Raw genomic sequence first — 27,869 nt, 5'->3', positions numbered from 1 at the left:
CTCTTGCGACTTTGACTTCTGGCATGGCAGGTATCTCCTCCCCTGGTCCACAGCAAGGAGCCTGGGCTGTCAGAATGGATGGGCAGCCTTCCCTGGGGAGGGCAGCCTGTTTATTGAGTACAGAGGATACATTTACAAACTGAGTACACAAAATAAATAACTGCACACTCTCCATCTACGGTTCATGGCATAAAGGCCCATGTCTCCAACCTCCCTCTGTCCTACCCTTAGGGTCAGGCCTACCTTGGACAAGAGAGGAAATAAATCCCCAGGGTTCAGGCCTCCAGAGGCACTTGGGGAAGTGAGGGGAATTCTGAGGCCACAGGGCTTGGGCTCTCTGCTGCCTTGTGCCAGGAGCACTGAGGATAGGAGGGAATGTTTAAGGCAGTCGACATGGCCCAGAGTGTTCTCTTTGGCCTTGTTTCCCACTGGAGGTGGCACATGCAGAAGGAGGAGGGCCTGGCCCAAGGCTACCCACGGGGAAAAACTGAGTGAGGGCCAGTCTCTCCCTGCTGGCAGAGGCCCTGCAATCTAGCTACAGCTAAAGCTGGGCCACACCTCCTTTCCTGCCACTGAAAGCAGCTGAGAAAGAAGGGGCCTTGGGTTCCAGCCTTGTTTGTGGTGGTGGGGAGGCACCTTGACTAACACGGGGATGGTCTGGCTCAGGCCTCCGGGAAAGCAGCCACCCAATTCCACCCACCTCCTGCAGGAGCTCCCTCCAACCTAAGATTCGGCAGGGCCCAGGCTGGACAGGTAATGCTGTGAAAGGAAGCAAGGACAGGCTGGACCAAGCAAGGCCAGCTGTGAGAAGGCCAGGGCCCCAGGCACTCAGGGTTCAGAGGCAGGTCACACAGTATGGCTAAGTTCCAACTGGAGCTGTGCAGAAGCTCAGCAGAAGGGGAGGGCTGAGCAGCCTGGGACCTTTCCTCAACACAGCAGCTCCTTCCTTCCCACTTCCTCTAGAAGATGAAGGGTGAGTACAGTGGTCATTCCCAGGCTGCCCATACTCATGCCAGACACTAGATGGCGCCTTTATGCCACTGCAGAGCCTGAAGGGAAGGGACATTGGGCAGTACCAAGGGTAGAACCAGGGCTGACACTGGAATATTGATGGGGCTCTCCCTGGGAAGCCCCTGGCCTGTGCCTTGGCCCAGGTGCCCCCATTCCCCAGGTAGCAGCAGTGGGGCTCCCTTTAATCCCCCACAGTTGGGAAGGAGGCACCCAGGGAATAGAATGGGCATCCAAGGGGGAGAAAGAAGTGATAGTGGGCTCTGCAAAGAAGGCACTGAGAGCAATGGGCTGGTGGGCAGGAGCTCTCCCTCCCACTGTCAGAGAGAGGTTACAGCCTGGAGCAAGCCTGCTACCAACATGGCCACACAGTCCAGAAGGGCCAAGGACTATGCCATGGCCCTACCACCAGAGGTTCTAGCCAGTCCTGAGTCCAGGAGGGGCCTCTGGGGGTACCACAAAGGAAGAGAGATCTTGGGTGAGAGGTGGGAGACTGTTTAGACTTAGCTGGGAGTCCAGCCAAGACACAAGCTTTGGGCCTACCTGGGCCTCTCTCTGTGTTACAGATCAGGATGCAATGGAATGTGGGAGGCCAGAGATGAAGGTTCAGTGGAGGAAAGAGGGTTTCAGAAGTAACTGTCCCAAAGAGTCCTGGGACAACAGGACACCCTCTACCTGGCACAGCTTGCCTCTTTGGTCTTGGGGAAGAGCCAAGGGGTGAAAGAGCCCGAGGCCAGGTCCTGCCCTTTTCCCAACTGGTAGCAGAGCAGTTGCCCACCAAAAGGAGCACCGGTGCCAGTTCAGAGGGCTCACACGTCCCCAGGCTCCCTCCACTTGGTCACACCAGGCTCAGGCCCAGGATGAGGATGGGGGCTGCTGAAGAGAAGCGGGTAGGGCCATTCACCTGCTGCCGGCCATACAGGCCTATCTCCAGAGAGGGCATCAGGGCCAGATGGCACAGTGATGCACGGCCAAGCTGGGACCACGGGATGTCTGCGCCGTAGCCAGCAGCTCAGCCGTTGTACTGCTGCTGGTAACGCAGGTTGAGCTCCCGCAGTTCCCGCTCACGCACACGGCGTGACTTGTTGGAGCGCGTAGAGCGGCTAGAACGCGTGGACTGGGCCGACTTGGTGCTCTGGCAGCGGGAGGAAGCACGTTTGAGGAGGTTCTGGGAGATGGAGCGGTGCAGATTCTTCATGGATGAAGAGGCTGCCATGCTTACCACCCACGGGTGCCTCAAGGCCTGCAGTGCAGTCATACGGGCGCCAGGATCCACCGTCAACAGGCGATCAATGAAGTCCTTGGCCAAGTTAGACACACTGGGCCAGGGCTAGAGGCCAAGAACAAGCATTAGAGCGGGAGCACTCAACACTGCTCTCCCCATCCTGATGATGCCATCACCATAGCACTTAGCATTATGCAGCATTCCAGCACTCTCCCCCTAGAGAGAGGCACTGCCCAGCTCCTCCCAAGTACAGCATTCTTTCTGGACCTCCCCTTCCTACCCAACACTGGCCCAGGCCACCAAGCAGAGGCTGTTCTCTGGGTAAGGAGTCCATCTGACAAGTAGGAGAAAGACCTGTTCTCCCCCGTTCCCCCAAGCAGCAAACTTCTAAGGTATCTGGACTCGAAGCCTGGCTCAGGAAGGTGGTCCCCGTCAAGATCCCCCAGCTACCCCCAAATCACTATAACTCAGGAAGATTTAAAGAGAATGACCCAAACCTTCCACCATATCCTGAGCCAGACTTAAGCTCCAAACTCTGGATGTCCATATCAGGCCACTTAGCAGGGAACTTCCTTGTCTTTTAAGAGGTGACCCACCTCTCTCCATCTGACAGAGTGATGGTGGGCAACCACTGCCTTCCCCACATCAGCCTCCACCCCTCAGCCATGGGGAGACAAGGAAACAATTCAAGGCAACTAGATTTCTCCATCTGCTGAGAGGGCAGGGAGCTCTTGGGGGATAGGTGGGACCAGGGCCTTTCTTTCCAGTCTTCACGACCTCTTTAAACCACACAGGGGATGCCTGGCAGTGCTCTAGACCAGCCTCATTTTAGTACATTCTGTCCTCAGAGAAACTGCACAAAGCCTGATCTCCTACAAACACCCGTGGCTGCCTCACCTCAGCCATACACCAAGCAGCTGTCTGTCTCAGGGACTCAGCCTGTACGGCTTGTCTTCACCTGGCTGAATCCTCAGGTTCTCAGGGTAAAGGACACTTTCTCAGGCTTCCTCTTAGCCCCCAGAGCTAAGCAATTATTCCAGTGATTTCAAGTTCATTGTTCATTCCCATTAGACCAAGCTAAGCTGGACGAGCCCTAGTGCCTGGTGCTAGGCATACAGAGGCCCTCAAGGCCCTCAAGCCCCTCTACTGGAGGAGGGTAGACACAGAACTGTTCTGAGTGTCTGAGTCTTCTGGGAGCACTTTGGCATGGGTTCTGATATTCCCAAAGAGTAGGCAAGTAGGACCTTTGCTGAGCCTACGGCAGGTTTGGCCGGGATATTAAGGGCACCGTCACCCTCCTTCCTGCCGAATGAGGTCTGCCTGTTCCACTTTATGGTGCCCTTTGCCCTGGGGCACAACTGAACTCAATCTCCAGGGGGTTCAGGAAAATCTAAGAGCCCACATTCAGGGCAACTGTATGCCCATTCAGCAGATACACTTACACACTGACTATTGCTTCCCCCAGTTCAACTTCCTTGACCTCCAATTCTTCCCCCGTACCCTTCCCCACTTACATACAGGAGGTGGAGGGGGAGCACCAAGGAGAACACTCTTCTGAAGTCCCGAAGAAGGGGTGGGGACTACTTGCAGTTGCTACCCTAACCTGGTTTTTGGAAGGCAAATCTCAGCTTTTACTAAACTGAACTGGTGGAAAATGACAGATCACATTACCGAACAATCACTTAACAGGGTCCTCCTCACCAATGTGCTAGCTCCCAGCAATTCCTGGGGAGACAAGAGCCCTCAGGAGGAAGACAGGGCCTCAGGATATGCAGGCAGGGGAGCCCATAAATACCTTGCTGAGAGCAGTGAGGGGGTGCAGAGCGACAGCCCTCCCACACACACAGTCTGGTCCAAGTTTCCCTGCAGGCCCGCGCAGCTCAGGGCTCCGCTACAGAGGCTGACATGTAGGGGGACTGGACTACACAGCTGCCACAGTAGCTTTTGGCTCACGGTTCAAGAAAGCCCCATGTCTTGCTCCTGCCATCTGAACACAAGAAGCCACTGTGAGGGGCCAGCCAGTCGAAACCACCGACACTCGCTGCAGCCCCAATCACTCACTTAAGTAATGGAAAGAAAGGCATAATGGGGCCCCCGATGGACAGAGCAAAACCTAGAAGCTGAACAGACTGGGTCATGGGAATACCTGTGCTACCCTACCAGCCTTTCTGGTCTCCAAGAGAAAGAAAATCACTGAGAAATACATTGTGGTTCAGCAGGGCCTACTGGTGGGATAGCCCAAAGACAGAACTGGCAGCCCAGGCTAGCCAAACAGGGCTGGGACATGGATTCTGCCCATGCCTCCTTGGTCCAGCCAAGAGAGAAGAGGGACAACTCCTCTGATGACAAAAGAAACATTGGTGAAGCTGGACTCACAAGCCAGGAACCTAAACATAGATGGGTCAGAGACACCCCCACTTCACATCCATACCCAGCCAGAACAAGCCAGACCCCTGCAGTTCCACACAAGTCCAGTGCAGTCCGAGACTGGCCTCTCACCAGACCCATCCTGTGAGCTTAAGCATTTTCATCTCCAGAGTGACACATACTCACACCAGGCATCGACCCCTGCTGCTCGCCGAGCGGCCAGCCTGTTAGTGACAAAAGTGAGCCAGATTGATCTGTGCCTTCTGCTCCCCCAGATGCTTGCCTCCCCAATTACTGTGTACACGCAGCCGTGTGCAGAATGCCAATGAACTCATTTATCTAAGGGCCAGCCCGGCCCTCTTCAGCAGGCCCTGGCTCTCCCCATCTTTCAGGAGCTATAAGCAGCTGGACCAGGTGGGTCCCCCAAGCCAATGTGACTTAAGCCATCCTGACTTGAGAATCAGGCTGTGCCAATGGCACCCGGCCTAACCCTCATACCCTGAGAGGCTTGCGGCAGGAAGTCAGGCAGGCCAAAAGCAGGTAAGTGGTCCTCAACCCACCCCACTACAGTGAGACAGGGGCTCAGGCTGCCCTTCAGAACAGTGCGCCCCTGGGAGCACTGCTGAGGCCTCCAACAGTACTCAGCAAGGAAAAGCAAGACTCCACACTCACCCAGGGCCATGCTTCTGGTCAAGTCCAATTCAGTACCTCCTAAGAAAGCTTTCAATACCCACAGACCAACCCACTTGTTTCCGCAACATACTTGGGCCTCTAGAGCTCCATGAGTATGTCTGTCAGCCCATGACTGACTGGCTGGGTAGCACTGTGGGCATGAGAAAGAGAATAGTGATAAACAGTCATGCCTTTGACTTTCCATAGCTCTAACTGCTGGCTCTGGGTAAAGAACAGAACTCTCACCTCAGTAAACTTGGAGTCAAGTCAGGGACACATGTGAGGCTCAGATGGCTGACAGAAGGGACAGGCCCCAGGTACCACCTGGCCAGTCTCCCAGAGGCTTCCACCTGTTTCTGGACTGACTGAGAGTATGGGGCATGGAAGGGAATGTTAAATGTCAGTCTGCCATGCCTCCAGATTCAGGTCTCCCTCTGCTGTGGGAGCCTAGGGCAGCTTCAATACCCAGGGTGAGAGCCTACACTGTCCTTTCCATGAGCCTTTTATGAGCTGTGTGTGTGAAGGGCTGGGCCCTGTCCTGAAAAGATAAGGAGAGACTGTAGGAGGAGGGACATCACCTCCACCCTGTTTCTGACCATCAAGCTGGTTGTCCTTTTCCCTAGTCTGTGGCCCTTGAGTCCTCCTCCCCTTGCAGTTAGGGTACCTACCTTTTTTTTTTTTTTTTCCAAGTAAGCTCTGGGCTCAACCTGGAGCTTAAACTCATGACCCCAAGATCAAGAGTCACGTGTTCTACTGAGTCAGCCGGGCACCTCTAGGGTATCAACTCTTGATACTGTAACAGCAGAGAAGCCAAAAAGGGATAGATGGAACTCTCCCAGAGCACTTCCTTACCAACTTCACCTTCCTCATCCCCTGTTTCTGAGGGACCAGTCACTCCTCAGCAGCAGAATCCAACATTCCCTTTAAAGGGAAGCACAAAATCAGAAAGGACTTTCCACTCCAGCTCAGAGGATGAACTTCCCTCCTCCCCAGCCCCTTTTACCTGCTCTAGCTCTAATGTCACAGGGCCTGGGAAGAACACTGCCCAGGCCACACTACCAATGGTTTCGCCTTAAGCCCAAGGGCTAAAGGAACAAAGGATGAAGGCAGCTCTCTGGCCCAGACTGCCGAGAGAGGAGGAAGCTGCTTCCCTCCAGAAGCAAACCTAGCTCACAGGCCTTGCCCTAGACTCCCTCTGAGAGGCAGGTCTGACCACTCTTAAGTGAGGGCAAAGAAAGGCCTGGCTTTTCTGGATGGCATCTGGGTGACAAATTAAAGCATTAGGCTGAAAGCCCAGAGACTTCTAGAGCTTCTAGACATTCTAGGTCTACTTTCTCTGTGCAACCTTAGAGAAAAGAAGCCTCCTCACTTTTAATATGAAGGAGCCAGGGGCGCCTGGGTGGCTCAGTCAGTAAACATCTGACTCTTGGTTTTGGCTCAGGTCAGAATCTCACAGTTTGTGAGTTTGAGCCCCATGTCAGGCTCTGCACTGGCAGCACAAAGCCTGCTTGGGATTCTCTCACTGCTCCCCCACCATCTCCCCCCACTTGTGCTGTCTCTCTCTCAAAATAAATAAACTTAAATTTTTTTTTTAATGTTTACTTTTGACAGAGAGAGACAGAGCATGAGTGGGGGAGGGGCAGAGAGAGAGGGAGACACAGAATCCGAAGCAGGCTCCAGGCTCTGAGCCATCAGCCCAGAGCCGGACGCGGGGCTCGAACTCACGGACCGCGAGATCGTGACCTGAGCCGAAGTCGGACGCTCAACCGACTGAGCTACCCAGGAGCCCCTCAAAATAAATAAACTTAGAAAAATATATGAAGGAGCCAAATGCAATGGATTTTAAGTGTCTTCCAGTTGCTAAAGTCCTGGATTCTAAGGACACGGCTTCCCAGCTTTCTTCCTCACTTGGCTGCATGTGAGAAACAGAAGCATAGCATCTAACATTTAAATGGCCTTGACCTCTTGACCTCCATGGGTTCTTTTCTAGGCCATGATGACTCGGGAAGGTTCCCTGGCAGAGAAGGTAGCCTCACCAAAGAGCTGCAAGAGCTGCTAGAGCTGTTAGGGGAATGAAGGGAGGAAAGAAGCCTGGGCTTTGCTCCCATGACTCAATCTTCCCTCAGCTTTGTCTCAAGATGTATTTTCAGACCCAGTATTCCCACCCCCAAAGGCCTCCTTCCTGTACTTACGTGGGCCTGAACGAGAGCAGAGAAAAGAGCACGTTTCTGGGAAATGGAGCTTTGGGTTTACACAGGAGAAGAGAACTATTAGTACAACAAAAACAGCACACTCTGACATTGCCCATGAGGCGAAGTGTTTTGAAAAATTCGGCAGAGCTAGACATAGTGTGGCAGTGGAGCCAGCAACCCCTTCCTCTGGTCAAGACACTCACCATCCTGGTGCCTGGGCTTCCACACCAAACAGAATCCACCACCCTAGGACCTGGCAGGGGATGGGTGGGGGCTGAGCAGCAGGAAAGAGGACCTTAGGGGAGAGAGCCTGAAGGGAGAAAAAGAAGGAAGATAATAGAATTTTAAAAAGACGCAGAGAATGAAGATAAAAATAAAACAAGAAAAGGCGTGACAACTTAAAGGTTAGCAAAGCTGTGTTCTGAAACTTGAAATGAGTAACAAAATGAAATCCTGGGGGCACCTGGGTGGCTCAGTCAGTTAAGCATCCTGACTCTTGGTTTCGGCTCAGGTCACGATCTCATGGTTCGTGATCGAGCGTCACATCGGGCTCTGAGCTGGTAGCGTGGAGGCTGCTTGGGATTCTCTCTGTCTCCCTCTGTCTCTGCCCCACCCCCGCTCATGCTGTCTCTGTCTCTCTCAAAATAAACAAACTTAAAAAAAAAAAAAAAGTAAAATTCTGCACCCCCACCTGTCCCTGTCCAGAGTCCACAAAATGAAGGACAGGGACAGGAGGGAGACAGGGTACAACTCAAGAATCCGCAAGGATGCTACGTGCTCACTTTGGAATCAGGGGGATGCTGGCAACCTGTGCCAGCAACCAAGTGCTGTCTGCTTTTAATAATGTCTTGGAGCAGTCCTGGAAGGTTCTGGATTTTAGAGCATACTGCTGAGTGGTCTCTTTTAATTCCACTCACAGATTTTGCTGAGGCCAACCTGGCTCTTTAAAAAAAAAAAAAAGTAAGAAAAGAAAAAACAAGGGGCGGGGGGGGCGTCTGGGTGGCTCAGTCGGTTAAGTGTCCAACTTCATCCAACTTCAGCTCAGGTCATAATCTCACTGTTCCCGAGTTCAAGCCCCACATCGGGCTCTGGGCTGACAGCTCAGAGCCTGGAGCCTGTTTCAAATTCTATGTCACCCTCTCGCTCTCTGCCCCTTCCCTGCTCACACTCTGTCTCAAAAATAATAAAATAAGCATTTAAAAAATAAAAAACATAGGGCACCCGGGTGGCTCAGTTGGGTAAGTGTCTGACTCGATCTCAACTCAAGTCTCAATCTCGAGAGTCCTGTGAGTTTGAGACCCCTTTTGGGCTCCGAACAAAACAAAACAAAACAAAACAAAAACACACACACACGAAAACAAAACAAAAAAACTTCCTCCCATTCTAATTTCTGAGACAGTTTGGAGCCCTGGTGGCTATTAGCATGTAACACACACTGAGACTCTGTCCCTGAACCCTGGGTACACAGGACTTGGACAACATGGAACGACAGGATGAGTGAAGAGATGAAGGAGACTTCTGCTCCAAGCTGGCCAGGCCATACTGAAGCAAAGCTCAGGTCTGGGCACCATACTTGCTCTGGGAGACAGATGAACTGAGGCCAGGCAGGCATGCACGAGAAGAGTGACCTTGTGAGATGGAAAACTGACCAAGGAAGGAGAGTCTGGAGAGGCATGGCCGGTGGGGAGTGGTTGGACCAGGTCATCTTTAGCCATCCCATCCACCTGCAAGTATGCTTCCGCCTCAGTGGGGGCAGGAGGGGATGAGTGTGGGAGGCCGTCAGCGGATTTAAAGAGGTCAGATCGTGGGAGAGACAACAGCCGTGGCAGCTCCCAGAGGAACTCAAGAGCCTAGAAGCGACAGGGCCTGTGAGCAGGCAGAGCTATCCAGGTGGAGACAGACAATGAGAAGAGCAGGAGAGGGAGGGGATGGATGGCACACACCAGGCACTGCTCCAACACAACCCACGATAACAACCCTTTGTTGGAGAGGCCTCGGCGGGGCCGGGGGTGGGAAACAGCAGTGATGAAAGGAGGATCTGACCCTGAGTTAATGAGAAGCTGGAGGTGGTCAGGGCCAGGCATTTTGGTAGGAATGGCTGAATGCAGCAATGTAGGAGATGGGCCTCTGTTTCTGCCACCACAGGAGAGAACTGCTCTCTGGGGACTGTGTAACCAAGGCAGCAGCGGCAGAGGGAAGCCTAGAGGAGAGAGCTCCAGGGAGCTGAGCAGTGGACCAGAGGTGGCACAGGAAGGGGATACTGCCCCCCTCCGCTCCAAGCCTGCCTCCTGCCCCCACCAGGAGGAAGCTACCCCTGCCTTCCTCCAAGAGGTCTCCAAGCACAGCGACCAGTGAGGGTCCAGTAAGGCCCTCACCTAGTAGACCAAATCATATCACCTTCCAGTGACCAGTCAGGGATCTGGACTGCCAGCGTCTGCTCCTACAGTTAAGGAGGGAGACTTGTCTGTTGAATACTTACTGCGTACCAGGAGGTGTGGTGAAGTAGGGACAGCCCTTCCAGAGGGATCCCTCCTGGACAGGTATGGGGGCATCATGGGATCCTGGCATAGAGCCAGCACCATCACTCAGCTCTTGGCACGCAACAGCCACCAGCAGAGAGGCAAGGAGCAAGGCCTTAGAGATACCTCACAGCAAGGAATTCTAAATCAATTTGTGTTTCCTTGTGCTGTCAGCTATTGAGACAGACATGGGAAAGCCATCCACTTACTCTGGGAGCAGGAGGCAGCAAGAGAAGAGTGATGAACTGATGGCCCGTCACAGCCCCCATCCACACTGGAGGTGGGAATGTGAGGCAGTTAAAGACAGCCAGCAGAATCCAAGCACAAGCCTGGAAACATGCTACCTGCCTCTTTGCATTTCATCTGCTGCCTGCACACAACGTCCAGTCTCCAGCTCTCCCACATCCCTGGAGAAGTCCTCTCCATGGTTCTGGGCCAAGGTCCTAACCCTACTCAGCTGGCTGCTATCTATCAGGGCATATGAATGATCAGCCCCCTCACAGGCGCATGATCAGCCCCCTCACAGGCGCCGATGCCCTTCACCTACAGAGCAACAGGACATGGCACATTCCCCATACCTCCTTTTATCTTCAACATCCCAGGGTTGAATGACAAGCGTTAAGGTCATTTAAAGAAGTAGGGCTCTCAGAACTACAAGATGGTCCAACTCACGCCCCTGAGCGCCTGCCCCTTGGTGCCACGTGGATGGGTAGTCAGACTGCAGCCCAGAGGCCATCCCTGAAAAGCCACCTCCCTCCAACAAAATCCCCCAGGGAGTAGCACGCTGGGTCTGCAAGTGGCCTTCCTCTCCCACCAAGATTCTGTCCCTTGCCTGGCAGCACTCTCTCTCTGAACAAGGCACTGTAAGAACCTCTGCCCCAGCCCAGCTGTTCGTGGGGCAGTCACTTGGGCTTGCCCACAGCTCAAAGACTGCCCAAGCAGAGGGCAACAATTAAAGGCTGCCAAATGAGGCAGACAGCAAAGCTGCTGATGGTACCACTTTGCCATCAATCCCACAAGAGCCTCTTCGTCTGTCCTTACTCTAGGAATAGAACTCTTGAGAAAAGCAGTAACATTAGGCCGGCAACATCACATCTCACATCAAGTCAATCATAGAATCTCCAAGTCAGTGGGACCGTAACAGTCCTCTAGTATGGGTCTTAACAGATGATGACTCACCTTCTGTGTCACTCCTTTAGAAATAACTGCTCCAGCCTTCTGGAATCTCTCATGACAAGAAGCTCCCTCTTTCGAGGTGGCTCTTTGTGTCTTCAAACTGCTCACACACTCAACACAGGCCTTCTTCACATCTGGCCAACATGTGTCTCCCATCACTTCCCACATGACCCTGGCTTGGCCCTCTCCACTCTGGCACCTCTGGTCCCCAGAGAAAATGCAGATTTCTCTTCTCAAAATTATCTGTCATAGCCGTCTCCTTCCCAGCATTCCCTCCTCTTCCAAGATTCCTGCAGCTGCTTCTAAGCAGGTCTGGTCACAGACTACTAGACACATCTCCAGCAGGCTCTTCACTTTTTCCTAGAGTCCAGCCCCCAGAAGAGGGGGCTGCCCCGTCTGCCTGCCAGCCACTTTTGGGTCCTTTCCCAGGGAATCACCGACCACCAGTGCTTCCCTCAGGAGAAGCCAGGAGAAAAGTACCGGGAACATAAGTATTGATACACATGCTGTCTTCAAGGACCTTACAGGCCTAAGAGATGTCCACAGACAACAGCCCAAGAAAGTGCTGAAACAAAGACTCCAGCAACATGCTGAGACATGTATGTCAAAGAACATAGACTGTGGGGATGGAAAAGCCAAGAACTCTGACACCAAGATGGCCTGGATTCAAATCCTAGGCCTGCCACCCTCTAGCTGTGAGACCATGGACAAGTTACTTAACCTCGCTAGCTTCAATTTCCTCGTCTGTAAAATGGGGCATTACACCCACCTGGCAGCACTGTTGTGATTAAACATGTTGGATACAGAACCCCTAGCCCTGTGTCTGGTACTCAGTAGGCACTACACAGCACCATTCTTGATGGAAGCAATCTTTGAATTGAATCTTTTAGAGCTGGTCAAGTTTCTACGGCCAACAGTGGGAGCAGAGTGAAAAGCCTGAGCTTAGTACGTGGAGTGAGTGGAGCAAACATCTTGGGCCTATAGTGTGTAGGAAATGGGGCAGAGAGTGGGGCCAGGGCTATGGCCTGAGTATCTAGAGTGTCAGGGTTGTGGGGTAGGAGCCAGGCACTTGGTGTATTTCCCTCCACCACTGGGCCCCACCCGGGGATGTCAAGGCAGAAGCCTACATACTCTTTGGACCATAGGGCAGTCAGGTGTCTCTCAATCTGCCCCTGTAAGATGATGCTCCTACAGAGCTGCAGGAGGATTCTCTCATCTCACTATGGTTCACACCATAGTGGAGCTCATTCTCTGGAATCGCTGATCTGCCCCAATTACCCCAGGACATCAGGTTCCCCCATCCCCAACGGGGATTACTCCAACAGCACCCAGTAAGCCTTCCTCCTGCAGGTCTCTCACAATACTTTCTGCTGCATTCCCCCTTTACTACCAAGAACACAAAGGACTCCCTCACACCTAATGCTTCCAATCCCCAAGTAGCCTCTGCAATTATGGAGCTCCCAACAGCAAACGGCAGGCCTGGCCCAGCCTCATCAACCTGTACTCCATTACCTCCAAACAATCTCCCATTTATTCTGAGCACAGTCAGCAATGTCCCTTTCTCTGAGCCTCCTCCTTCTCAAAGCTCACCTCCTGTAGAAAGTCCACAGAAACCACTGAGCCTGACAGGGGGCTGCAAAGACATAGGCTTCAGGAAATAAGCACATTGGGTAGGCACATACAACACCACTACTAGAAGGAGGGGGGCAGGAAAAATGCCCCTAGAAAGGCACTACCATGCAGCTTACTGTCAGGTGAGGAATGCACATCTCCAAACCTTGCTGAGCTCAAAGTGGGTGGTCCTTCATTTGCAGAAGAAGCTAGATTAAAACACCCCCTTAACATGACATGGTCTCAGACAGGTTTTCTCACAGGGCCTTCCTCACTTAGATGGCCTTCAGAAGGGCAAATGACCATCACACAGAAGAAGACAGATGACTGGACTGAGGGTGGGAGCAGGGCCCAGCCCAAAGAAAGGGGACCAGTCCAGCCACCTGATCTGAGCCACACAGCTCACGTTCCAGACTGCCCAAGCCCTGTGTTGGCATGTGCTGCCAACAAGGATTTGTTCTGTGGCCATTTCCTACTCCTAGTCCTTTCTCCCCAGGCAATCTCAATCTTCATGGGGATGGAGAACATGACTTCATGTCTCTATGCATCTTCCCCAGGTGCACTTATGGGTAAGGCAATGGCCAGGGGAACAGAGAGATGCTTGGTCCCCACCTCAGAGCACCTGCTCTAATGATGAGACCTCCCCACCCAGGAAATACCCCAGACAAATCCCACCCAAACCACAACTCTCTGTAGATGGTGGTAGAACCAGTTTTTGGAGTCAGATGGCATCTGTCTACTGTAATAGACAGGTGCTATCAGGGTTGGCCATGAATTTGACTCTGGAACTGGGAACTCATGCTTTCAGCTTCAAGTGAGGGGTTGGGAGGCAAGGTTGGACAGTGCCCCATTCCCCTTGCCACACACACACTGGAGCCCCAGACTGTGATTCCAACAGAGCAGGAAGCAGGCTCAGGACCCAGTCCTGTGGCTACAGAAGGAGCAGGAAGCCTGAGTCTATTCCTCACTACATTCATTTGTCATTCTCCCAGACACGGATAATCAACAGCCAGTTAGCAAGACTGCAAGCTCCAATTAGATAAACTGCTTGATCGATAACTGCCAGAATCAGGAACTCTTGGGCAAACCTACAGGCTTTTGAAAGAGTCAACACCTTCGTCAACATCTCTTGGGAAACCTCCCTCTCTGCTATAGCTAAGTCCACTACTCCCTCTGCCAGGAAGAACCCTAACAGCCTGGCATCACACAGAGCTCCTAGTGCACAGCAGCCAGGTCAGGCCTTGGCACAACACTGTCTCTGGCAGGTGGATGCTGGGTCTTCTGGCCAGTGATGAAACCTGGCCCAGAGGGTGAGCAATGAGGTGTCCTCTGCGACCACACCATCACAGCCTGCACTTCCCAGCCAGTCAGGGTTTGTTTTGTTGAATCCATTTGGTGCAAAGAAGATGTGAGAAACTTTAAGAGAGAGCTAGAGAAAACCCCACTTTCTCCTTCGCCTGTGGCCAGCACAGAGCTGGTCTAAAGATGAAGGCTTCTAGGGGCATCTGGGTGGCTCAGTTGGTTAAGCATCCAATTCTTGGTTTCGGCTCAGGTCATGGTCTTGTGGTTCATGAGTTCGAGCCCCGCATCAGGCTTTGCACTGACAGTGTGGAGCCTGCTTGGGATTCTCTCTCTCCCTCTTTCTGCCCCTCCCCCGCTCACTCTGTCTCTCTCTAAATAAATAAATGAATGAATGAATGAATGAATGAATGAATGAATAAATAAATAAATAAATAAATAAAAACTTTAAAAATAGATGTATATTTTAAAGATGAAGGTTTCCCTCCCTTCCTCATACAACTCTGACATGTGACCTGGAAATCCCCCTAGGGAATGCCAGCCCCCAACCTCACAGGAAGTCCTTGACTGACCCCACGACCACATCTGGAAGCTGATAGGGAATTGATGGAGCACAGGACATTAAACACTGAAGACAAAGTGGCAAGAGGCTTTGGGGTAACTTCTGCCAGGAAATGCTGCTCTGGACCAGTTGGCTGGGGCCAGAGAGGACCCAGTCCAAAGTCCTTGGAAGGAAAGCTAGGTTTCAGAAGGAAGCTGGTCCCAGAGCTCCTTCCCCTCCACATGGGTAGTTCAGGAGGCATGGACAGCAGTCAGCAGGCCCAAGCCTGAGAGGAACACCATGGGGAGCATTCTGCAGGGGAACTTGGGGAGAGGCCCTCACTGCCTTGGCAGAATCCTGTTCTCCTACAAAGCTTACTTCACCTCCTATTTAAGCCATCACATATTCTTTTATTCACAACCTTCCCAAGCCCACCATTATGCTTGTAGCACCTGGTGGTGCCTATGGTCAGCCTCCTCTCCTACCCAGTCAGCATCCTGCCTAAGAACCAACCAACTCTTTTTTTTGTGCACCTTCCTTCAGCTCCCACCAGTACTGAAACCTAGAAGATTTTTTTCAGGTATCAGGGAAATCCGCGGATCCAAAGACACAAACTCCTGGTTGAATCTGGCCTGCAGGTTAGTATTTGTTGGCACAGAAGATAGTACGTAAACCTGTGAATGGATTCCAACATTTTACAATCAAATTTTCTGGCTTCTCTTTAGAAAACTGGAATGTCTGGGTGCACAGAATCCTCTGGGCTGTGTGGCAAAACTGGGAAAAGATGAGCAGCAGCGGCTCCTGTAGACAGGGCGTGGTCACGCTAGCTTGTCCCAGGTCCCTGTGGAGCAGATGTTGTGGCTGCCCTGTCCCATGTGCTCCGGCCCGCGCCTACGGTGCTGCTCCTGTGCATGTGGACAGCTCCCAGTGCCAGTGCCTGCATCTCCCTGCTTCTTTGCCTGAAGATTTTCTCCAGCACTAGCTGGCATTCAGGACAGCCCAGAAGTGCCAGGGATTTAATGCCCCACCCCCTAATAAATTCTCGACTCATACAGGAGTCAGTGTATTAACACCCACCCACCTTCTTGTACCTCAGTGGTACAATTCTGAGGCATGTCCCATGTGATTATTCACAGGGCTCCCAGTGGGAGTTCCAGTGGCCCCCAGGAAGTCTACTTCTTCATATGCCCTTTAGTGGCTTCCTCCCTTTCTGCCTTACCTTCCCCACCCTTCATCTGTGCTTACTGGAATCATATCCCAATTAAATGATCTGCTCCCAAGTCTCAGAGCTCACTTTTGGGGAAACCCAAACTGAGATATCCTACTATTCTCTACCTGCCTGGCCCCATGAACATGGTCCTCAGAGCACATCCTTCTGATCAAGAGCTGCAAGATATCCCCCCACCCAGGGGCCTCCCAACATCCCTGAGACAGGGCAGACTCACCTCCCCCGAGTAACTGTACTTGCCCCTGAGGATTTGCCGGTACAGCCTGGTGCGGTTGTCATCCTCAAAGGGCATGGTGCCGCTGAGCAGGATGTAGGCAATGACACCCAGTGCCCACATGTCAACTGAGTTGGTGTAGGGCTTGCGGACCAGGACCTCGGGAGCAATGTACTCGGGTGTGCCACAAGTGGTCTTCATCAGGCAGTCATCACCCTTCTTGCGGGCACTGGCCAGGCCGAAGTCAGTGATGATGATCTTGGAGTCAGTGCCTGGGTGGTAGTAAAGCAGATTCTCGGGCTTGAGGTCTCGGTGTGTGATGCCCAGCGCATGCAGATATCGGACACCGTCCAGCACCATCTGCAGCACCCGTGTGGCATCACGCTCAGTGAAAGAACCCTTGGCGATGATGCGATCAAAGAGCTCTCCACCAGTGGCCAGCTCCATCACCATGTACACACGCTCCTGCGTCTCAAACACCTCCACCAGCTGGATGATGTTGGCATGACGCACCCGGCGCAGCACACGCAGCTCTGACTCACATACCTCTCGCCCTTCCCGGTACTTGGTCTCAATCATCTTGATGGCATACGGCTGCCGGGTTGCACGGTGCTCCACGCGTACTACCCGGCTGAAGCTGCCTCGGCCAATCAGGGCTTTGATGTCGTACTTGGCTGTCACACGTGGGTCAAACTTAGCCCTATACTTAGCCACCCTGGCCCTGCGTGGTGGTTCTGAGGGAGGCTCTGTGTGGCCGGCAGTGGGGGCACCAGGGCAGGGGTTTGCACACTGACTGGCTGCTGGGAACCCAGCTTTGAGAGCACCAACACTGTCCACCTCTGTGATGAAGTGCTTGTACACATCACTCTTAGTGCCACTGAAGGGCTCCACCTTCTTGACGAGATCCAGCTGGACATCCTTTGGCGGCTCAGGAAGGACCTTGCTTGTCCCACAGCCCATCACGGACACGGGGGCATCCTCTCCAACGAGGCTGGCAGGACCTGCTCTGCAGGCAGTGCCCCGTCTACACCTACGCAGACAGAAGAAAGGGCAAATCAACATAGCCAGAGATAGCTCTGAAAGGATAGCAGCCACCCTCCTCACCTATTCTCCCTTGCCCCTCAATAAATGTAGCCTGAAGACCTGACTCTAATATGGTTGCCTGGAAGGGAGGATGGTGTTGGCCCCTGAGTGCTCAGTGAAGGGTCCAGATGAAAGGTCGGGTCTGAGCTCCATGGTCTTGACTTACATCTCCCTGGATCTGATTCTCATGCTGCTTTCCAACACCAAATGAAGGGCAGGAACATGCATGGGGCTCAGCTGTCACTGCCCCCACCCTCCTCCCTACTCTGTCTGGGCCCCTTATCCTAGTTGAAATTCTGTTTTTTTTTAATGTTAAAATCATTCCTCTTATTACTCTGACTCATCTTTCCTGAAACGGGGGTGTGGAATGTTGGAAGCCGACTCTCCAACACTATCACCCAGTAGGGCTCAGAAAGCAGCTTCTCCAAGGTGTCCCTCGTGGATATCTTTCCTCGCCCTCTAGCCTCCTGCAGGGGTTGATTCCTTCCTACAACTGCTGCCACCACTACCATCACTACCCTGGTTCTCTGCCCTAACCTTACTCTTTTCTAGATGGTTCTCATTACTTTGCTAATGCACCATCTTCACCTGGCAGTTTAACATCTTGTTCCAGGGTCTTTCACTTCCCCAGTTCACCATACAATGCCACACAACCCAAGGCTGGCTGAAATCAAACCCTGTGAACTTAGGACTACAAACCTTAGCACGTTGCCACCAGGTAGCCACCAAACTATCTTGGGCTTCATTTAAGAGACAAAGGAGACCATGAACTCAGAAAGGACACTAACAGTTTCATCTAGATGTGACTCAGGCTGTGGATCAGAGTACTCTGCTTCCTTGGGATGAGGATCCAAGAGCTTCTCCATTTGCTTCCCAGACAGAGATGTTGCAACCATTAACACCCTGTGGCTGGTAGGGCCTGGATAAGGTAAAGTGTTGAAGTAATGCTTTCCAGAAGTCACTTCTACCCTGGCCATCCTTCTCTATCTTGAGGGCCCCATGGGTGAAAGAAGAGGGATGAGAATTTCCTATTGATGATGCCATACAGAATTAGGAGTAAAATTATCAAATCAGAGCAAACATTTATTAAACATTGTAAAGGAAAAAATCAGCTATTCCCCCTTCCTATGTAAGGATATAAATAGTTCTTCCCTACTGTGTATTTTTCTTCACTCTGTGTGTCTCCTCTACCTTCACAGAGAACACTTCATTTTGACACCTCTGATCACATGTGTGGAGTCCCCACCCCAAGCAATTCTTGTAACACCAGCCAGATGTCCTACAATTTAACTCAATTCTGACACTGTCTACCCAAAGGTAGCATCAGATCCCACAGGGTAAGGGCTCAGGCTCCCTAAGACTGCCCCCGCCCTTACACACACTTCAGGTACCAGTTACAAGTCTAGGTTATCACCTGTGTTTCTGACCAACCGATCACAGACAGGGGTCCCAACAACCTCCTCCTTGGGTTCAATCAATTTACTAGAGAGATTCACAGAATTCCCAGAAACACTTACTTACATTTACAGTTTATTAAAGGATATGATAAAGGATACAAGTAAACATCCCAATGGAAGAGATGCACAGGGCAAGGCACGTGGGAAGGGGCACGGAGCTTCCATGCCCCCTCTGGGTGCACCACTCTCCCAGCACATCTACGTGTTCACCAACTCAGAAGCTCCCCAAACACCCTACTACTGGGATTTTATGGAGGCTTCATCATGTGGGCACAATTAATCATTAACTCCATTTTCAACTCTTCTCCCTTCTCAAGAGAATAGGAGGCAGGGCTGAAAATTCCAAGCTTCTTATCATGGCATGAGTCTTTCTGGTGACTAGCTCCCGTCTAGGAGTCACCTGGGGGCCCACTCAAAGTCACCTCATTAGGATAAAAAAACACTCCTATCACCCAAGAAATTTCAAGGGTTTCAGGAACCTGTATCAGGAACTAGAGTCAAAGACCAAATATTAGAATAACTGATGCTCTTTATGCTCTTATCAGTTAAGAAATTACAAGGGTTTCAGAAGCCATGTGCCAGAAACTGGGGGCAGACACCCATATGTATTTTTGTTTACCTCACAAACATCTACTAGGTGCTAGGGATTCAGGAATGAGTAAGACATGGTCCCGTGTAGATTATATTTTAACACACACACACAGACACAAAAGCAAAACCTGGTCACTAAGGTCACAGTGCAAATGAAGAAAACATCATAAAAACAGATCATTTCAATATAGCATGTTAAGTGTTAAGCTTGAGAAACAACAGTAGACATAAGGAGAGACACAGGAGTTAAGGAAACCTTCCTGGAGGAGGTGACCCCACAGTGAATTTCGAGTAAGGATGAGTCAGGTGAGGAAACGTGGGAATGGTGTTTCAGGCAGAGAGTACAATATACTCAAAGATTCAGAGCCCCAGAATAATACCCTGTGTCCGGGAATGGGCAGTTTGGTGGTATGAAGACAGGACTGGGGGTGGGGTGGCTTCAAGTTCTTGAAGCAGCAGGAACCAGGTTGCAGAGAGCAGCACAAGGTAGGGTGAGGAATCAAGACCTTCCAGGAAGGTGACTGGAACTACCAAAGAGTTTACAAAGAGAGGCAATCAATCTGTGTTTAGAAAGAAGTGAACTGGAGGAGGGTCAAAGTAGATTAAAAGGGCCAGGGAGGAGGGTGGTGGCCCAGATAGCAGGGTGGAACGGAGGGGTGTCAGCAGGAGAACTCACAAGGACTAAAAGCTAGATATAAAGAGTGAAAGGAAGGAGAGAGGGTGACACGCTAGTCCTTTGCTTGGGCTCCTGGGCAAAACAGTCAGCAGCATACCAGGAGGGACAGGTTTGGGAAACGGTGGGAAAAGATCAGTGTTGGGTGTGTTGCAGGGCACGTGCAACATCCATATGACATTCACTATGGATCACTGGAAGTAGAATCTGACATTTGAAAAGAATCAGCGTCAGAGATTCCATGGCTAACCACGGGTGGTGCTTTGAGCTAAGGGGCAACGCCTAACCCACCCCCACCCTCACCCCCGGGAGAAGCCAGCAGGCCATCCCATCAAAGGCAGCGGAGGGAGACACAGGCAGGTTTTGCTGTGGCAACTTGGGCATCACAGAGAACCCACAGAGGCCACCAGATTCCAGTGAGTCAAGGGCCTGCTTCTAAGGTGGTGATACTGCCCAATGTGGCTAATTCTTTCAAGGAACAAGCTCATCACTGAAACATACCCAAGAGCTCGATTATCAATCAATCCATCAGATAAAAAGGAAGAATCTGGAGACCACAGATTAAGGGCTCAGATTTTAATCAACATGTGGATATGACTGTCAGTCGAATGAGGTATATCTTTCCTCACACGAGGGAAGATTCCTCCATCAACTCATCCACATTTGCTGCAATTCTCACCCAAATGTCGAGGAGATCCCACACAGTAGCTTAGGAAATCATGTTTAAACAAAGGCATTTAGAAACAAGCTTCTTTTTCACAGAGGCTAAAGATTAGAACCGTGGACAGGAATTCTGCAGATTCATCTCTTCTTTCAGGGAAAACACAATACTCTCAACGTAGCCAAGGGCTACAGCTCAGGAAGAGGATAGTTCTTGGGCCAGGTTTCCTGAGGCACAATACAGGGCCCTGATCCCCAAGACCACTGGTAAGCAACATCTATCACCATTCAGAGAGAAGACAAATGGCACAGGTGACCCAGCACGGCCACTCAGATGTCTTCTCCCTGGTGAGGCAGAATCCTAGATTCACAAAATAAATAACTGTTTCCAGGCATATGCACTGGGTCTTTTTGTTTAAATGTGCACATCTAGTCTGGTCTTGCTGAGAAAAACTAAGGTTTACAAAAGACAAGGCCTGACTTCTCACTTTAAACAAATAAAGTATGGGCAGGGATCTCAAGTCAGCACTAAGACAGCCAAGGAGTATCCCTCTCTGACCTTCCTTCTTCCTTTCTGGGACACAGTTTCTCCCACATCTGTTTCAATTAGAAACTCTTCAAAGATAAGCTGATGCTGATACTCCACCTTCCCAACTACAGATGAAGAGGAGAGGACAGAGGCTGCTAGCTCAGGGGGAGGGCAACAGCCGACAGCCTCCAGGTGATCACAGCTGCTCCACACTTTAACCACATCTGTAAAAGTCTCGTTCGGCAGAGGTCAGGTGAAAAGGCAAACGGGGACAGGGAAGGCATCTGACAAAACTTCTGGGAATAAGGGCAGAGTGTTTTCCTGCCCCCCAGCTCTCCTGTGTAGCCCCCAGCACAGTGACCAGGGTGTGAGACAAGACTCAGGAGGTCACACCTCGCCAGCTATCACAAGTCACTACTCCCTTTCGCGACACCAATCCTAACACATCTTTCAGAAAGAACTGAACTCTCTAAAGTCGGCCTCCATACCCTCAACTCCCAACCTCCTGCCAAGCACTCCTCAAGGAGTGCCAGCATGTTGGATAGAGTATGGTAGTGGGCATGAGCATTCAGCACTACTGTCCTAATACTCTACAGAAACGAAAGGCCGAGAAAAACATAAACTTGTCCACAGCCACTGAAGATAGTGACTGCCAAGGAAGGACCTAAATCTCCTGGTTCTCCATCCAGAGCTCCTTCCATCACAAGGGAGACCCCGCAAGTGCCTGGATCTCAGCAGAGGTCGCCAGGTCAAGGCCTCTACCCTTCCTCATACCACTCTGCTAATGAGTTAACAAACCTTTACTGAGGACCTTTTCTGAAGGATCTGTATTATGAAACCTCCATTCCAAGTACACTCTGGGTCACACTGCTCACTGCTGTACTCTAGATTGCCTTAGAACACTAGAACTGTCAGCCCCCTTGAAGGAAGAGGCCACTTCTTGGGTTTCTAGAACTCTCTGGCACCCAGCAAAGTGCTGAGCTCAGAGCAGTGATTCATGTTTGCTAACAATGAGTGAAAGGTGGACTGGCTCTTGGATTTCTACCTGCTACAAGGCACCAATTTCAGAACCTCAAAAATTTTCAAGTGTCAGGAAGAGACCAGATTGGTGGTTAAAAGAGAGCTGTGCTCTTTCAGTGCCTGTGTAAATGTCCTCAGTGACAAAGGAAGCTGGAGCTCTCAGGTCTGTTTGAGTCTTACAGATTGTTAATTGAACTCCAAATCAAATTTGTCCACAAGCTGCCAGACCTGACCCATGGGAGAGAGGGGGCGGGGCCTACAATGGATCTTGAAACAATTTCCTGGCCACAGAAGCCAAGTGTGTGGCTCTATCCAAGGCAGGGGCCCATAGGCATCCAGCCCTCTCCAGTAACACCCCCTAAGATTGTTCTCCACAGAAAAGCTTCATAACCTTTCACCTGTAAAAGGTTATGCTCTATGTTTTGAAAGACTATCTATCAAAATGAAGTAGACAGTAATCTCCCAGTAATCCCAGAAATAAGGAACTATTAAACAACACTTCTAACCATCATGGGGCAACAGAGATACCAGGCAAAAGAGCTTGTCACTTTAGATGAAAACTCCTAAACAAGGACCTCTGCAACCTTAGGGAGAGCTATGTGATTCTGCTTTTTCAAACTGGGAAACTGACACTGCATCTAGCAATTCCACTTTCAGAAATAATGCTATAAAACCACTTTCATGAGTATACAAAGGTGTATTTGTACAAGGAAGTCCATGGCAAAGTTCTTTATAATAATAATGGACATTACCCAAATATCCATCAGTAAGAGAATAATTAAATAAAGATCCATTCATTCAATAGAATACTCTGAAGCTGTTGAAATGAATGAGGTAAATCCGTATATACTGACAAAGAAAGATACCAGTCAATTTTATTGAATGGCTTCGTGCCAGGATCCATATCCGTGATATAGTAAGTCGTTTAAAATAGCATCTGAAGTATACATCCAATGAGGGGATTAAAAAAAGATACAGACATATATGTAGAAAAAATATCCTAGAAAGGTAAAAGAGAAACTTGATGGTGATTGCCTCTAGGGTGAAGGGAACAGAAGGAAAGAAGGAAGGAGTGGAGGGAGGAAGGAAGGAAGGAAGGAAGGAAGGAAGGAAGGGAGATAGGAAGGAAGGAAGGAAGGAAGGAAGGAAGGAAGGAAGGAAGGAAGGGAGGGAGAAGGGGAGGGAGGGAGAAAGGGAGGGAAGGAGGAAGGCAAGCAGGCTTTGTCTTCTCACTTTACATATTCCTGTGATTTCTGCAATGCTATTTTTTTTTTTTAAAGTAAGCTCTACACCCAATGTGGGGCTTGAACTCATGACCCTGAAATCAAGAGTCCTACGCTCTACTGACTGAGCCAGCCAGGTGCCCCAGCTATTTTTTAAAATCATCACTACATATTACGTTTTTAAAGTTAACAAAAATATATACTGTAGAAATGTACAGACTATTATACAAATTTTTTAAAGTGCCAGAGGAATATACACCAAATTATTACAGTGTTTGTGTCTAAAGACACTGTGCATTATTCACTCCTATGTTTTAACTTTTTTTTTTTTTTTTTTAAGTAGGCTCCATGCCCAACATGGGGCTTGAACTCCAGACCCTGACATCCCAGAGTAGCATGCACTATAGACTGGGCCAGCCAGGCGGCCCAGTTTTAACTTTTAATATTATTTCATAATAAAAATTGTTATGACTTCCTTTTTTTGTTTTAAAACAGCTCCATGCCCAGCCCACACAGGGTTTGAACTCACAACCCTGAGATCAAGACCTGAGCTAAGATCAAGAGTCGGACGCTTAACCAACTGAGCCATCCAGGCACCCTGATTTCTTTTTAGAATATAGTAACTCAGGACACCACTTCCCAAGGACTCCAGTTAGGCATCACTGCTTTACATGGTAATAATTGGTGGGCAGAGACTCCTGTCTTAGGGCTGAGAGGAGAAAGTTCAAAAGTTTGCTGTGTCCTCATTTAATCATGACCCCAGCTCCATCTAACACATCCCACCACTGGCCATCCCACCATCAGAAATACAGACTCTGGCAATGTACCGGGAGTTCTCCTTCCAAAATCCCAAAGTTCAACCCACAAATATTTACTGAACTCCTGCTGTGGGCCAGGAACCCTGCCAGGGGCTGTGACAGGCAAAAAGAAGGTTGCCATAAACTCTACTCTCAAGGAACTTACAGTACAGATGGTCCCACATCAAGAGTCTCTCTTATGATGCCCTTTGAGGCCACTTCAAGACTGGTAGCCTGGAAAGGGACCCTCTGAGATAATTTTCCTCCGCAAAATGGAAACACGACATTTTTTTTACTTTAGCATCGTATCAGACACCATGACAACAGAAGACTGTCCCAAGAATTAGCTCAGTGATGACCTAGCCAATACAAATCCGCTTAGTATTCAATGAGTAAGATTCTTGGAAGGAAAGGGATTTCAAATAAATAAATCTTCTAGCTCTCAACAAGCAGAATTACTTCCATTCTTCCAGGGCTGTACTTCTCAAAATTTTCTCTATGCACCCTGGTATTGAGGGGGACAGCTGTTCTCAGCTATCTGGAAACTCAAGGGTCAGTACTTTGGCATACCTACAGCCCATTCATATCATACAGTCGGGAAGCTCTGAAAAGGACAAAATTGCCCACATAACATGTGAACACTTGTAAAGTAAAACAGAAGGCCAAACCAAAGCCTCACTCATTTAACTATGAACTTGTGACTGACAGAGATCCCCAGTATCTATTTCAGATTCCAGAGACAGTAGGATCTTCAGGGGTATCCCATTCCAAGTGAGGTGCAACTCTAGCTCGGTGTCAGGGGCAAACAGGTTTCCTGACAGTTGTACTTTCTCTAGCTCATTTATACAACTTAAGAAGTTCAGGAATTGCAATTAAACAGGGAGAAAGCGCTTATACAACAAACCTACCCTCTAAGGAGTCAGCATTCCAAATTTCTTCCAGGGGAAAGACCAACTGCAACTGCCCTGAGGAGAAGCAGTTTTGTCATAGCTTTCCTTGATAAGCAGAAATTACCTTGAGGAAATTACATAAGGCAGCTTCCTACATGAGACTCAATTTGAAGAGCAAACAGGCTTCCTGAGATCTCCTTTTGATAAGGGACACACTCTGGGAGAACAGCCATTAATAAAAACGATGTCTTCCATTTCCTGAGTTCCAACTGTGTTAAGTATCTTATATGCACTCCCACTCTTCTATGCAACTACACACAGTAGCCATGATTACTGCTATTTTGGGATGAGCAAAGTGGGACTTCAAGGACCTCAAGATCTCACAAACACCAAGAAATGAATCCAAGTCTTTCTGATTCCAAAGCTCAAACTACTACCACAAACTACTCAAGCGAATCATACTGCCTCCCCAAAGTATGGGCAATGAGACTCTAACAGGAGTCCATATGGCACAGCTAAGCCCTTCCCAATGGACAAAGAAGACCCAACAGTTTCCTAGTGCAATGACAAAGATGTTCAACTAGGGAGCAAAGTCACCTGAAGTGTTGTTTTTTGTTTTTGTTTTTTTCCAAAATACAGTTTCCTACCAGATTCCAGATATTCTGAATCAAAATATCAGAGAGTGAGACTCTTGAATCTGTATCTTGAAAAATTACCCCATGAGATTTTAGACCATCAAAGTTGACAAGGCTGCACCACCTACCACATGCATACATGTGCATGTGCAAACAAGAGATACACATTTGCTGTGCTCATCTCAGATCGCGGCCCCTAATAGGGGCTCAGTAATATAGCTGAATCTGGTTCTAAAACCAACAACCCATCCCAGTCCATTCAGCTCCTACTTTATAGCAGGCACAGAGCCAGCCAGACACTCAGATGCAAACAGGAGACTCACTCCCACCATCACGCGACACAACATGATATACTCAACAGTAGTCACATGAATAAAATGACCGAGGAGCCAATGGTTACTTGTAAAGCAAGAGAGGCTTTTCCAAGGAAAGGTAATCTAAGATGGATTTTAAAGGATAGATGTAAATTTTCCATTCTGGTGGTTAGGGGTGGGGTAAAGAAGAGTATTTCAAAATGTATTACAAGTACAAAAATGAAAAAGTAGAAAAGTATTAAAACACTGAGCTCAGAAGGTAGAAGTGCCCAGGTATTGACTTCCGGGTCATGCCTCTACCAGATTATGAAGAACCCTGAATGCCTTACTAGTGAAGCTTGGACCTCATCCTATAGGCACCAGGGATCCAGTTTCATGCAGTGAAGGACTTATTCAAATTTTCAGGTGGAAATTATCGCTTCAGCAGCTTCGTGGAGGGAGAGTGGGCGTGGGGAGCTGAGTGTCCCCTTATAAACTGAAGGATGATGGTTTGCGGAGCAGGCAACCCGGCTAGGCTCAGGCCTGCTTTTTCCCAGGCTGAACACGGAAGTGACCAGCTGCCCCGACAGCTCCCAGCGTTCAGTCGCAAAGGCGAGGTGTGAAGTAGGTGCCGGACACGTAAAGGCAGTGAGGACAACCTGCTTAGTTCACCGTGACCGACGCCGGCTGGTTGAACAGGGGGCAGGGCAGCTGACCACGTCCACCAGGCCCACACAGCCCCAGACATCGGGGCCACCCAGCACAGCAGCACGTTTCGAGACCAGTCCAGCCTCGTACACCTGGGATCCCAAGCAGCCACCTGGCCTGTTCCCCAGTCCCGCAGGCCCCTGCACACTGGGCTCCTGCGGGGCTCCCTGGGCAGGGATAGGCCCAGTGCTCCAGGAAGCGACCGTGGCCGCAGGTCGTCAGTCCCTCCCGCCCGTCGGGCCGTCGCCCTGCGCCGTGCCGCCTCACCTCGCACGGGCGGCAAGGTCTTCGGCGTCTCGGCGGCTGTGGTGACCCTCTCCGGACCGCGGACAGGGTCGCCGCCGCCGCCATCCTCAGGCGTCAGCGTCGTGACATCATCACAGCGCGCGCTTTACGCCAAAACAAACCCAGGCCGCCCCTGGGGCGGGGAGGGGGCGGACCCTCGGGAGAGCCCGGCTACGCGTTTAGCTCCTCTCCCAGCGTGGCCTGCCAATCAACGCCTTCGGGCCCGGGACTTACTCTCTACCGGCTGGGTGAATCAAGTTAACCCTGAAAGTAGCTCGACCTTAGGCACCGAGAGGAACCGCGGGAGGTAGAGACAGAAGTGTCAAAATTTCTTGTTAGGGCAGAGGGTGTTCTGTAGTGCGAGGGTGGGGACATAGTGCGTTTCAACAGAGGTTTCTGAGGTGCCTCTGGAACTCCGCTAAGGATCGTTTTAAAGTTCATTAACAAATCAAAAATTTGTAACTGCAATTAAAGTAATTTAGGCATTCAGAAGTGTTAATTTGGCTGTCATCACGGTGGAGTTGCAAATGGTTGAGGATTGGTGAAGGTTAAGTCAGTCTTGCGCCTAGCTTCGGAGTAATGAGTTTTAAAATTTTTGTTATTGTTATTGAATTTAAGTGTATCCTGAGACTTTGCAAATCAAGTAGATTTAAAAAAAAAAAAATGCTACCATTAAGACTTCTCTATAAGGGGCGCCTGGGTGGCTCAGTCGGTTAAGTGTCCAACTCAGGTCATGATCTCCTAGTCCGTGAGTTCGAGCCCCACGTGGGGCTCTGTTCTGACAGCTCAGAGCCTGGAGCCTGCTTCGGATTTGGTGTCTCCCTCTCTCTCTGCACCTCCCCCGCTCGCATTCTGTCTCTCTCTCTCTCTCTCTCTCTCTCTCTCTTAAAAAGTAAACATTAAAAAATTTTTTTAAAGACCTCTATAAGATCAGAATTATCTCACTACTTTACAATAAACTCAAACTGCCCGG

The 27,869-nt window shown here is 50.3% G+C and overlaps 1 protein-coding gene across 2 annotated transcripts; it reads right to left on the bottom strand.

Annotated features, from left to right (window-relative positions):
• Positions 1–67: 67 nt before the first annotated feature.
• Positions 68–27,001, bottom strand: PSKH1 (protein serine kinase H1). 2 transcript variants are annotated; one of them, XM_058708196.1, is made up of 4 exons: positions 26,879–27,001; positions 16,056–17,082; positions 7,668–7,774; positions 2,141–2,338 (listed from the first exon to the last, which is right to left on the bottom strand). In XM_058708196.1, exons 2-4 carry the CDS (start codon positions 17,010–17,012, stop codon positions 2,287–2,289), a joined length of 1,116 nt encoding a protein of 371 aa, XP_058564179.1. In that variant the 5' UTR covers positions 17,013–17,082; positions 26,879–27,001; the 3' UTR covers positions 2,141–2,286. The 2 variants fall into 2 exon arrangements, with proteins under 2 accessions (XP_058564178.1, XP_058564179.1); XM_058708195.1 differs by lacking the exon at positions 7,668–7,774 and having other exon boundaries at positions 68–2,338.
• Between the last annotated feature and the right edge of the window lie 868 nt (positions 27,002–27,869).

The sequence above is a fragment of the Neofelis nebulosa genome, chromosome 17, assembly GCF_028018385.1.
Source record: "Neofelis nebulosa isolate mNeoNeb1 chromosome 17, mNeoNeb1.pri, whole genome shotgun sequence".
Classification (NCBI taxonomy): domain Eukaryota; kingdom Metazoa; phylum Chordata; class Mammalia; order Carnivora; family Felidae; genus Neofelis; species Neofelis nebulosa.
This window is presented reverse-complemented; position numbering and strand designations above follow the sequence as displayed.

Excerpts from the sequence above, each read along its gene's own strand:
- PSKH1 (XM_058708195.1), bottom strand. The coding sequence starts at position 17,012 with ATGGGCTGTGGGACAAGCAAGGTCCTTCCTGAGCCGCCAAAGGATGTC. Across the intron at positions 2,339-16,055 it reads AGTACAGTTACTCGGGGGAG|CCCTGGCCCAGTGTGTCTAA; the intron begins GTGAGTCTGCCC and ends CTTGGCCTCTAG.